Source organism: Brachycentrus maculatus, unplaced genomic scaffold (assembly GCF_059751285.1).
Source record: "Brachycentrus maculatus isolate JH-2025_06_01 unplaced genomic scaffold, ASM5975128v1 h1tg000368l, whole genome shotgun sequence".
Taxonomy (NCBI): domain Eukaryota; kingdom Metazoa; phylum Arthropoda; class Insecta; order Trichoptera; family Brachycentridae; genus Brachycentrus; species Brachycentrus maculatus.
The window spans coordinates 198,233-211,377 of NW_028281117.1; the positions used below are offsets into that span (position 1 = coordinate 198,233).

A 13,145-nucleotide genomic window follows, 5' to 3' on the forward strand; every position below is an offset into this window, starting at 1 on the left:
TTCCTCGGACTTCCTCTGCTTCTATTTCCAACTATATTCGCTTCACAAATTTGTTTTACTGTTCATTCTTCAAACATTCGTTCCACATGCCCAAACCATCTCAACACTAACTAACTAAGTAACCATCAACCTTCCCCGCAGGGGTAGGCAGAGAGAATCGAACGCCACACCACTCTGTCTTTGCAAACATTCATTGCCTCTTCTACATTCATGCATCTCCTCATACATACCCGACGATTATTACGACTCCTGACCCGGCCGCTTTCAAGTATTTGACATACCTGATTGTGCCAAATTTTTCTCGGTCGTCCTCTGCTTCTTTTTCCAACTACATTCGCCTCATAAATTTGTTTAACCGTTCTTTCTTCACTCATACGCTCCACATGTCCAAACCATCTCAACACACCTTTCTTAATTTTATCGATAATGCTTATCTCAGCCTTTCTTACATTCTTTCCTTATTTCATCATTCGAACATCTATCAAACATCGTTTTGCCACACATTCGTCTGAGGGATCGCATTTCGACTGCATTCAGTCTGCTTTCATCCTTCTTTTGCCAACTCCATGCTTCGCTTCCATACATAAGGGTTGGAACCAGAACTCCATTGTGTACTGCCAGTTTAGCTTCCGCTGATAGATTTTTATTTGCTAAAACTGATTTTAGTGCACCATTCACTCTGTTCCCATCTCAACACACTTTTCTTAATTCCATCGATAATTCTTGTATCAGCCTTGCATTCTTTACATTTAAATAATTTTGCCGAAAATTTGTCTGAGATATTACATTTTGACGGCTTTCAGTCTACTTTCATCCTTCTATACTAACTCCATGGTTCACTTCCATACATTAGGGTTAGAACCAGGACTCCAATTGTATGCCAGTTTAGCTTTTGCTGTACCTTGCATATAACCGATTTTAGTGCATCATTTCACTTTCCTTTCTATAGCTTTATCAATTTTTCCATCCTAAGAAAACATATTTCCAAAATATACAAAATTATCTACCTGTTTCGAAATTTCCTCATTTACTAGGTACTATTTCACACCCATAATTACATTCATCTCTTTAAAAAAAAAAAAATGAGTTTGGATTTGTCGCCATTAGCAAATCACTTTCTTTGCACAGATTATGCACCTTTGACACCAGCGGCTGCAGGTCTTCTCTTAATAGAGAAGCAAGAAGCAAAGCGTCGCCAGCTTACGAAAGGCAGTAAAATCGATCATTTTAACTCCTTCAGTTTTCTAGATTAAACAGTCACAGTGACATTACACACCCCTGTTTAACACCTTTAAAGATGCCAAACTGAGATGAAAAAATACTATTCAATTTTTATATTCACTAGTTTGTTATATTAGCAAATGTAAAAGATTTTCTAAAATATAAAAAAATAAATATATTATTTTAATTTTAATAAATAATAAAAAATAAAAGATTTTCTAAATATAAAAAAATTAATTAATTTTAAAGAAAAAAAAATACAATATTTTGTTCGAGTTATAAAATAAAAAGAACATAATACAATGGAACCTCGGTATACGTCTGCTTTGGAATAAGTCCAACTTGGTCATGTTTGGACTACGACTTGCGTGCGTGCAAGAACTTGTTAGTTAAAATGAGTCAAAACACCGCACAATATTCTTCCTTTTGTTTATTTATTTTCCCTTTGCTCCTTATGGGAAAAATAGGTTTGGTATAAGTCTCATGATCTGGAATGGATTAAGAATGTACACCAAGGTTCCACTGTATTTTTTATTCATTGAATAGACGTAAAAGGGAAAGCTAATATAATTTCAGCAGATAATTCCATGATAGTTATAACAATCTGCATGATTTGCCCCTACGAATGTAGTCTATCTCACTCGTGTCACCGCCATGCGCGGTGGTGAGTATAGAATATAGTTTGGCAATAGTTCTAGCAGGAATCTTTCTTTATATAAAAATACCGGAAACTATTAAAACTGAATCACAGATATTGGTAAATTTAATTATGTGAGGACAAGAAGGGCATTGCACATACTGAGAAATCGTGCGCGGTTTACTATAAAACCAGACTGTGATATAATTAATTTATTTTAAAAGAATAAAATAAAAAAATAAAATATTTTAAAAGAATAACTTAATATAAATTGTGAAACAAATAAAAGTATTTAAATGAATATAAAAACAAATTACATTAATTTTTTTACCTTATTTTTCCTCTTCCCCAAAATACACATTTGTCACACTTGAAATTTCAGCGGAAAATATTTGAAATAAAATAAACAAAACAATACAAAACTTTTATTGTTAAATATTATGTCCCTTCTTACAAATAAAAAAACAGTACTTAATTAAATAAATCTTCTTTATTAAAATACGCCCCAAGACTCTTCAAAAGCTGAACACAGCTTGGTGCAAGCTAATGCTCCGGAGAGGGGATAGTTACTGATAGAGATAAGTTCTTCCGAGTAATCGACATCTATTTTACCATGCGCCATCGCCCCGACAATGATGACTATGGGTTCGTCTTTTGGCACTATGTCCCTAGGATTGATGACTTCCTTGGCGCTGTATGACATAGTGACCTTCTTCACTCCGACGGGAAAGTGTTTGGTGATCGGATTTGCGATTACTTTTAACAGCTTCAGCGAACCATCAGTAGCTCGTATTGAAAATTTGTGTAGAAGTTGAACTGGTAAAAACAAACAATAATTGCATTATTAAAATTCTTATCATACATAAAATACAGATATGCATAGGTGTATTACCGAGGTTAAAATATATCAAAATAAGGAACTTTAATAAGCATCCGACTGAGACTTAATAGAAGAAAAGGATAATAGTATCGATTGTGTTTTAAGTCCAGGCTGAGTAGTTTTAAGCAATGATTTTTGAGGATACTCTATGAAAAAAGGGGCATTTATTATCTCCTGTATCATACATTTTTGAAAATGGAAATTAATTTAAGAATTAGAAATATGGTTTCTAATTCTTAAAATTATTTCCATTTTCAAACTTATTTAGATAAACTTAGTAGATGATGATAGTTAAACTTATTTAGATGTGCCAGTAACACGGTGTATGTACGAAATGACAAAACATTTGATTAGACCATAATACAGTTAAAATATAAAAATTCATTGTTATTTGGTTGATGGTTTATGTGAATGTAATTATTCCACACATTTTTATTTCAACATTTTGACAAAAAATTACATTTAAAATGTCATTCTTACCCATTAATCCAGAAAATCGTTTAAATGTCCTCGGTATCCTAGTTTGTGGATTTATTTCGATGAGAACATTCTTTTCCGTGTGAATATAGACTTGAAGGAGCCCAGCCCTGTTAAGGGGAGAGTCCATCAACATGAGAAGGCACTGATGGGTAATATCCGGGCGACAGGAACCGGGATCTCGACCATTTTTTTTCAAAATGTTAGCGTGGTCATCACAATTTAACAGCTCAAAACTTTTTCCAACCTAGAAAAGAAGACGAAATTCAATGCCAACTTTGAAATATTGACCTTGTTTAGTTCTGTGCTCAGCACCGAAGCTCTATGGGCGACTGATATTTGGAAAAAAGTTTTATGCTCAATGCAATTTTTTTCAACCCCATAAACCGTTGCTATACACCAAATTTATTTGACATTAATTTCTTGAATGTTTTTAACAGATACTTAGTGGCACATTTTATAAACTTTATAAAATTGAACAAGTTTGTTTTAAACACTTTTTAAAAGTGGTTAAAACAAAGTTGTTTAATTTTATAAAATTTGACATTTAAGTTAAAATTGTTTCTTTTTTAATTTAACGCTGTTTTATTTTAAATTCTTTCACCTTCAAATATATTAATTTGATTCAATAGTTATTAATTACCTTCACGCTTTCAAGTTGTGCTCCCTCTAGGACTAGGATTAAACGTTTTTCTTGGTTTTTTACATGATTCACTACCAAATGTTTCGGAGTTGGTTCGAACTCATTGTCATTTTTTGTGTTCTCTTCAAACTTGCGCTTTTTGCCCATTTTTATTTAAGGTGATTTGTTGTATAGCAAAAATTTGACAAAATGAAAAAGGAACACGTGAGAAAAACGACGGATTGAAATCGTAAACAAAATGTCAAAAGAATTATAATTTAAAATATAAAATTGTTTATGTCACAGTAAATATCTATGATACGCATTCTTGATGAGGCACACGTTCTTTTTTGAGAACGGAATAAAGCAAATGTGTGCAGATACATTTTTGAATGGGTTTCGTACAAAGATTTCATATAATATGCACACATACGTATACATATTTGAAAATTCGTGTATTGATGTGCATCATGCGCCCACATAAACATTATTGAGTTGCAGTACATTGTTTGATACACCATCGAGGATTATGTCATAAGATATGCGTCCACCATTGATGCCCCTCAATAAAACCGTAAATTTCCGCATACAGTCACACTAAGTATAATTATAGTATATTACCCTATGTTAAAACCGTAATATCTTGTAAGTTACCGCTAATAGTACATCGATAGCATTCACTGATAAATTTACTTTTTTGGTATAATCTAACTTCCAAGATACTCTGTGTTCTAAAGCTTTTTATCATGTCCCTATTTAAGTTTCAAACTTAAGTAGGGACCACTCTTTATGATGAAAGTAGCTTTATATTTTTTAAATGACTATAAGTTTAAACGATAAATATACGTTAGTTGTCCCTGTGTAATAATTTTATGTAATAATTTTTAGCATTTCAAATCGTTTGGGATCATTCTAAATATTTACATATTTTATCGTTTTACATCGCTGCTAGTTTGATATATGGGGCGCTTGGTGAGTAAATTAATTGTAGATAAAATATTCACATTTTCATCAACAAATAAATCATATTATACTGACAAAACAGGCTAAAACAGGCCCAGGCGTTAAATTGAGAAGGACGAAAATTTCGTAAATGCTTTAGATAAAAAGTTATTCAGTGTTAAAACAGAGTATGGATTATCGTTAAGATATTGCACATCTTTATCGCTTTCGGGTTGGCTTGATCTAATTATATTTATATTTTTTCATATATAGCGGAAGCACACGGAAGCAAATGATAATACACCTGCCGTACAGGAGAAATAATCCAAAATAAATAATCAGTGGTAGGTACCTAGTAATTCAAAATATATTTGTTGTTATGGTATCCCAAGCGTAATGCAAGAGACGGCTCCAAATACAATAAATAAAAAAGTACGGTTTACAAAGATATTTCATATGGGATTTTATATAAAGAAAAGTATCAGTATAAAACTCTATGTATTAGCTCAAAACAAAAACATTGGTAGATTGCCTGTCTTCTTTATATTTCAATATATTCGATAAAAATAAATCCATGCTGTCAAAATATATTGGACCGTTTCAAATGTTTTGTTGATGAATATAAATTAGTAGTCTGTGGTTGATGATGAAAAATATGCCAGAATTGTGTGGTCGATATTCGCCTCAAAAATGTACCCTTTTTTGAAAAAATAGTATCCATACTAATGGTTAACGATAAAAACACTAATGTTTGTGGAATTATAAAAATATCTGCTTTTAAAAAAAATATAACATTTTCCACCCATTCAAAATTTTTGATGCTCCTTTAGTATGTGAAATCGCCGTAAGGCGGCACCATTGTCTCGTCGCCATTTGCCCTTTTGTTTTCGGCGGTTTGGGCAGATCTATAATCCGTCAAAATATCTGTTTTCATCCGTCATCCTGTCGTGGAAATATTCGCGGAACGTTTTTTATGAACAAATGAAGTATTTTCATGTATTATTTCGATCGCATTCAATTAGGGGTGATTTTTGAGACAATTTCCTCAGGACGCTGGTCGCATACGTCCGCCATCTCTGAAGCCTATCTCTCGGCTAGACACGTAAAGTGCCCTGTGTTGTGACTCCGTGTTTTTTCTAGTTTTTATGCAGATTATTCCTCTTCGGAAAACAGGTAATTAGTGCAGAAGAATCTTGATACTTTTACTTATCGTTTAAAGTTATTTAATTTCTCCGGGAAGGGGTGAATTGTCAAAAATTCAAGATGTTTGCATGCAAACCTTGTATTTTTAGCGCTTGTTGGCCCGCCATATTGGGTTAAAAAGCTGCCTAATTCTTTCTCGTTCTTCTTAGCGATGGTTTCGGCTTTATTCCGGGTTATTCTTGCAAAAAAATGCGTGAAATTGTGTGATTTATAGTTGGACGTCGGTTTTCCCGCGTTCTTGGTCCCTGTGACTCGTACTCGGTATTTTTTGTAACCGCCGAGTGACCGTTTGGGTTCTCTTTTTTTTACGTCGTTTGAACGAGAGTAGTAGAGTTTCCGAAGGTTTTATTCGGCGGTATGGGTTAGCATATCGCGCTCATGTACGGGATCGCTCCGGAGTCGGCTATCTTGCACGCATAATTGTCGTTACGGTAGCATTTAGGCGGCCGCTTGTCCCGAGGCACACCCACACTCCGCGAGTAGTGTTTGTCCGCGGTGGTTTACTCGGTTCCTGGAGACGTCGCCTGGCGCTCCTCACTTCTCGCGTAAAGTTCCGTCTTGTAGTGTTGTGAGATGTCACATGCTTTACCTCATTATTTGCGGCAAGTACCCATTGTCCTTGTTATTACAATTTATGTAACCTTGTTGATAAATTTCCCTCGGTACATCTGTTGCGGAGCTACTAGTGGGTTTTATAGGCAGATAGGTTTCTCTAGATACTGCAGATAAATGGTTCATAGGCAAACAATATCATACCTAAAGTATTCAGTTATGTAAACAGTCTAAGGATAATATTATCTCAACTTTCTCTTCATATTCATCTTTATGTGTAACCATCACCATACACGTCTATTCAATATTACAAACATTTTGTGGAAAAAAATGTAATACATTCTGAATTTATAAATGTAAACTAACAATTTTAATATTATTTATTGAAGAAAATTGTAAACAAAAAATACATTGTGTAAAACAAACATTATTATAAACTTATATTTTATGTATTTAAATATCGCTATTTACATTTTATTAAACTAGTTTTTATGTAAAACTTAATGTTTTTTTATTTATCTATAAAATTTATTAATAAACCAAACCCTTCATATCATAAAACTGAAAACATTGCCGCTGTATTTCATTACATATCCATGTAAGAATATAAATATAAAGATTACGCATTCAATATTCTGGAATTATCTACTTTCAAAACACACACACACACACAAGCCAGTTTTGTTTAAATACTTTTGTATCAACCTATTTGCATCCTTTTGCAAGAGACAGACAGTGCAGATTTTACAAAAAAGCCTATTGTCATGGAATATATGAAAAAAAAATTGGTACAATTTATTATTTTGGAAAAAATCTCGTGTCTGACCACCATGCTCAAAGTTCCCGGGTTTGATTCCCAGGGGGGTGAAAATAGTCCCAGTTTTTTTTACTTTTCACTCTGAAGGGCAGGACTGATCACCTTGCCTTCGTATAATAAACAATCAAATTAACATTGCAAATATTTGACACAGTGCCCTGTGCACTCTTTGGCCCACATGGTCAGTACTAGTATCATAAATGTAGACAGCTTTAGATGTGAGGAGAAAACAAATTAAGTATGAGTTTTATAGACATTTTCTTGGTTTAAACTGCACAGTCATTTTTTCCTAACGACATTTTGGCCACCATAACATAGTGCCGTCTTCAGAGCAATGAAATTCAGTGATTTATTTTTGAAACTGGTAAGAAGAAATAATGGTACATAATTTAACCAGAAAAGTATGTGTGAAAACCTTGATTGTTAAAGTTATATTTAAAATTGGATTTTAGAATTGTATTAAGAAATGACCAAACAAATACCAGTTGGCCCTTTTCTCCCACAAATATATGATGTTTTTCATTAGAACTTATATTTCCAATAAAAAGGTTAAATTATAAACCATTTGGTATACATAAATAACATTTTCCATGATCTTGTATTACAAGGTTCCAAATACGTGTTTTGTAAAAATAAATGAAAATATCTCAAAATGGATAGAATTTATCACAAACTGACACTGCCAAATTGATCACTGAAACAAAATATCTAAAGCTATAAATGGTGAATTTTGTCCTGCTCTATATTGTAGTGGTCTGCGTCTGGCTTCTATGTGCAAGGTCCTGGGTTCGATCCCCCCAAGGTTATACTGGTATCAAAGAGTTTTTTTCACCAGTGGTTTTGACATCAACTGTTGAATTTTGGTGAAAAAACTCTGTGTAGGAAATTGGCAAAACAGGATTGTCCAACACTGCTCGGTTTATTCAATAAAAACAAACGGGTCAATACGGGAAAGGAGGACTGGCGAGTCGGAATACGGAATACGGTTTACCCGAGCAGTGCTCGGGTTCGTCACATGCCATACAAACTTATTACCCGAGTCACGCGAGGGCTAGTCAGGGAACTGGTTAACACATTACCCGAAGTGATTACCTTGTCTTCACACAATTTACGATCAAGATACACATTGTATATGATGATTCCTAAGCGTAGTAGCAAAATGAACTCCTAATTTAGAAGAGGCCGGATATCCGTGGAAATCACCTCTAGAGTGGCAGACTAGAAATTTCATGAAAATTCTAGACTATGTCATATTCAAACTTTTCTAAAAAATATAGGAAAAAAACACACAAAGATTACCACCATAATACAATTATGGTTGAACTTCAATTTAACAAACTTCTCCTGAACTAATATTTTTATTGAATATAGAACCTAAGTACTATTTACGTACTTCTTCGTCTACATAATTAATATAACATAATTTTGTTTCCCATTATTATGGTATTCCGATTTAGAATATCACCTAATAGAATACAATACTGCGGAGGCAGATTTCAGCCGTTCCGTTTAGAATTCATCCTTCATTACTTGTCATTGAGAACTATTTTAATATCACGCGTGCAAACAAAGGTTGCCGTAATCTGCGTCTATCTAAACTCCTCATAGTTTATTAAAAGCTACGCATTGTCGGACCCGAGGTGAAAGTGACATCGCTTAAGTCACAGTTTCACCTTCTTCACCTGCCCAAATATCTACGATTAGATGATTCTGTATGTAATATTGAATAAGATGAAACATGGTGTTTTTTGTCAGTAGCTCGCATTGTTATACGGACAATGAAACGTCATCCCTATTCTGGGAAAAAGCACCAACAAAAGCTACGGTGACCTTCCTAACCCCTAAACAAGAGATGTCATTTAACTTAAATAATATCTGGTTCCTATTCAGAATACGTGGCCATCACAAACTACATCTTGGCTCTTCTGTTGGCCGCCGGCTCATTCACCTCCTCCTAAGTTACACCCGCGTACCGCAGTTCGGATAAGAACTGCTGACGCATCATCAGCAGTTGATGTTCTGGTCGCAACCTTCAAAGACGCCTCTAAAGTGATAATTCTTATTTCTTCTTAAACAAGGAAAAAAACATGAATAAACGGTCAAGGTTGTTTACAAAATGACTTCATTTCCAATCTCCCTGCGGAATAGCATGCTCAAATTTTTGATTTGGCAACTGCGTAAAATGGTCCAACTGTACAAATACTCCCATGTTATTGGGTCACTGTTACGGTTTTTGATTGGTTACGAAATTGACACTAGGAAATGTCAAAGTCGGCTGTTTACCATTGTCATACTTTTTGGTGCATAAAAGCCACATCTGCAAAAATATTTTTATCCAGCAAAGTATTTCTGTTAAAAAAGTCATATTCTTCTAAACTTCTTAGGTTTTTGCCGTTGTTCGGCTGATTGCGTTGTACTATTCCGGGTTATAACTTTTGGTAGCCTTCTTTCTACGACTAAAAAATTTTTTTCTTTGTGATCTGAATCCTGAATGACACATGCTAATGGTAACATTACCATGTGTCATTCAGAATTTAGGTTAATGCTGAGATAATCGCTTAGTGATAAAAAAAGTTGAAAAAAAATTGTTTGTAAAAAAACAAAATAAAATGAATATGTTTAAAGCACACAAAGCCTATATTTTCAAAGTTAAAAATCAGTTACCAACTGGGGTGAGATTGTTTTTTGTTGGTATTTTAATTGTAGTGCGAGTCTCGGGATGACATATTTCCAAACACTCATGATGTAGTTTTACTTTGGTCCATAAGAGGTTGACACACAATAGGAACCCAGATTGAGGGTGTTGACTTCTCTGGCAGTAATCTCTTATCGCCTCTGTTCTCCCAGGTGTCCAGTTGGGAATTTCTATTTTGGTTACATCTTTTGGGATACTTTTGCCCCAACGTCTCCGAGTCTCTCCCTCGTGGCATGGTTCCTGGAGGCATTCAGCTTTTTACCGTTTCCAAGATGTTTTAACATCTGTATAACTTATTAAACTCTGTTGCACATTTTCAAGGATGGGATCAGTTTCACCGAAAATTCTATTGAGAAATCTTCGAAGGAAATAGTAAAAGTACTCCTACACATATAACTCCACAATTGTGGCTGACACGCGTCTCTGACACTACGCATATGACTATCGCAGATGGATTCATGATTTGGCGGTACCCAGGATTTAAACACGAAGAATATACTTACAGTTCTGTTTCATAAATATTAGTTGTTGGGAGAAATTTGCTTAAAAGAAGTTTGTTACACGTAAGTTCAACCGTATAAGTAATTTTTTTATTATTATCCTGGACTGGTACCTGAAGCGAATGATTGATCACCTTGGATTTGTGTAATTTACGATGGCGTAAGCTAAGTAAGGAGGCAAAATAAAACCTACCTAAACAAAATAAATAAACTACATAGGGCAAAAATGGAAAAGTCGATTTTACTTGCATTTTAAATGGGGAAAAAATATCCCCAAGTTACAAGCATATCTATAATAATTTTCGGAGAACGTCGGTATGTCCCCTATTGGGTACCAGGAGTTTGAGGAGGATATTTCAGTATGCTGCCCTGAATTCCGGGGCAGATCGTATCATCTTGTCGTCAATTTTAATTTTGGAAGTTTCCTTAAAACTACTAATCATTTTCGTGCTGGATTACTTTATTTTCATACTAGATTTTTAAGAAATAGTGGCTAAGTAAATATTTTGTTAAATTATAAACAAACTCACATATATTGTTTTTAATTTTTTTTACATTTAATATATTTTTAAATGCGTAATATTGTTCTATTATTAGTAGCATTTAGTTAAAACCTTCAAGCGGAAGGCTAATTTGTTGTGATTGGAAACACATTTTAATTTATTATTATTGTTAATAATTACACCAATATGAACCATTAAAATATAAGAAATACCAATTAATAATCCTTATTCGCACCCAAAGGTGTATACTGCACTGCATCACATCAATACTGTTTTATCTTATCATTAATCATGCGAAGGCTAGGTACCTGTCCAGGGTGATATAAAATCTCTATTAACCCGGGACAGCCAACCACTACATTACAGAGGCGGTAAATGCAAAAAATTATCATGTTTATTGGATATAAAATTTAATTCCAGGTTTTCGCAACAGCAATTTTGAAGTTGATTTTATAAAAAATTTGAAGTTGCTTTGTTTTTTTTTCTGTCTGCCATATTTCTATTTACCGCCAAAGAGACTTTAATCCTCAGGTGTGGTGTGCGGAGGACAAGAGGGGATATATCGTATTGCATCATCACCGACGAAATATTAGTTTTGATTATTTTAACAGTGGCAGAAGTTAGCAAACTGTTCGGTATCTAAAGACATTGTTATTTGTATTGAAATAAAAAGCGATTAGCAGCACTTCCAATGAACAATGGTATGTAGCAATTAATCCAGCCCACAATCTACGCACAATGGTGGTACATTTTCTTAGCCTTCACTACATCGCAAAGATACTTAATTTTATTTCTATCCATATGAACTTAAAAATGGTGGGTTTGGTCCACTTAGGAGCCATTTTTTTTTCAAGATTTTACTCTCAATATAGATAAAGTTTATTGATATGGAAAGTGACGGGGCTTGTAGCTTGTCATGGGGTAGATTGTTATTTACTGTTACATCACCATTCTACCCATAAAAAATGGTAAAACTTTGGACTGTTGTCAAAATAATGTTTTCGACTTAAGAGGGAATTGTAAAAGTAGAATGATAGGTATAGTTTATTCCTTTATTCTCGTTAAACAATGAATTAATTTTAAATAATATATACAACAGGACCTCATTTTACGTTACATCTATGAACAATAGTACTTCATTGTAAAATTTTGTTTTGATTTATTTTGACCCCCCTGGGAAACGAACCCGAGGTCTTCATCTCGGCAGTCAAACGCGCTAACTATTACACTACTTGGGGGGACAATTATATTTCAATCTTAAGATTTATTTTATATTACCCTGGACTGGTATACTGGTATAACAGCGCAGTATTGATCACCTTTTTTTTCTTTCGATGGGAATTATATTTATTATTTACCTTGCTTATTATGTACAAGGTTTACGATCATTACGTGGATTTTTGCTTCTTCTGACTAAATAAAGACTTTTTTATTTAAATCTGTGTTGGGAACAGGGGGGATAATCTAGTGTGGGCCAATCAGGAACTTGTCAGCATTTGCTCATTGCTGGAAGGAAACCATGTAAAACTCCTCAGGAGAAGGCGGACTGTTGACTGTCATTGACTGACCTTCCGTTCCACTAGAAGAGGGTTGGGCATTTTGTGTCCTAGCTTGAATATTAATCTCCGTCTATATGATGCAGTACCTTATGCATAAGTATAAGTGTGGATAAGGGGTAGAAGTAAGATTTGTAATATTTTTCTCCCCTGTGAATGGTTTGAGAGTTTCACCTGGCAGAGAGTAATGACGGCATGGACATAGTTTGGGAATAAAGAATAGGCATGTGTTGCAGGTGCGTGAGGAGAGAGTAGTCGGCGGCGGCTGGAGATTATGTTGGCAGTGGAGACCCGGGCGCCAGCTGCAGATAGCTGATGCCGCTCAGTCAGGAATACGACGAGCCCCTCGTTACTTTTGAGGTAAGTGTAGAGCCTCACTCTCACTCAATTACCATCTTCCCCTGTGTGTCTGCCACACTGAATTCTCGTCCTACTGATTATGCTAGCCGAGGTCGAGGCTGTCAATTTTGGATCATGCAGAGATATTTCTCAGGGTAGTGATGATTCATACTAATACACGGAAACCCGTCTCTATAGTGT

General features: G+C 34.5%; 2 protein-coding genes across 11 annotated transcripts in view; one reads left to right on the forward strand and one right to left on the reverse strand.

The window, feature by feature from the left end:
* Nucleotides 1-2,269: 2,269 nt before the first annotated feature.
* On the reverse strand, nucleotides 2,270-4,101 carry LOC148303435 (ribosomal RNA small subunit methyltransferase NEP1). The gene is made up of 3 exons (XM_088269917.1): nucleotides 3,859-4,101; nucleotides 3,219-3,462; nucleotides 2,270-2,674 (listed from the first exon to the last, which is right to left on the reverse strand). Exons 1-3 carry the CDS (start codon nucleotides 4,003-4,005, stop codon nucleotides 2,352-2,354), a joined length of 714 nt encoding a protein of 237 aa, XP_088126043.1. The 5' UTR covers nucleotides 4,006-4,101; the 3' UTR covers nucleotides 2,270-2,351.
* A 1,756-nt stretch (nucleotides 4,102-5,857) lies between these two features.
* Nucleotides 5,858-13,145, forward strand: part of LOC148303436 (homeotic protein female sterile-like) — a 36,902-nt gene continuing 29,614 nt past the window's right edge. For 5 of the 10 annotated variants that reach the window (XM_088269902.1, XM_088269901.1, XM_088269897.1 and 2 more), the window contains exons 1-2: nucleotides 5,858-5,952; nucleotides 12,842-12,965. Coding sequence is in view for 5 of the 10 variants with exons in the window: in XM_088269897.1 (XP_088126023.1) it covers nucleotides 12,921-12,965 (45 nt within the window). In the remaining 5 variants the exon portion in view is untranslated. Of the gene's footprint in view, nucleotides 6,585-12,828; nucleotides 12,966-13,145 lie in introns of all 10 variants that reach the window. The other 5 variants (XM_088269906.1, XM_088269905.1, XM_088269898.1 and 2 more) reach the window with 3 other exon arrangements.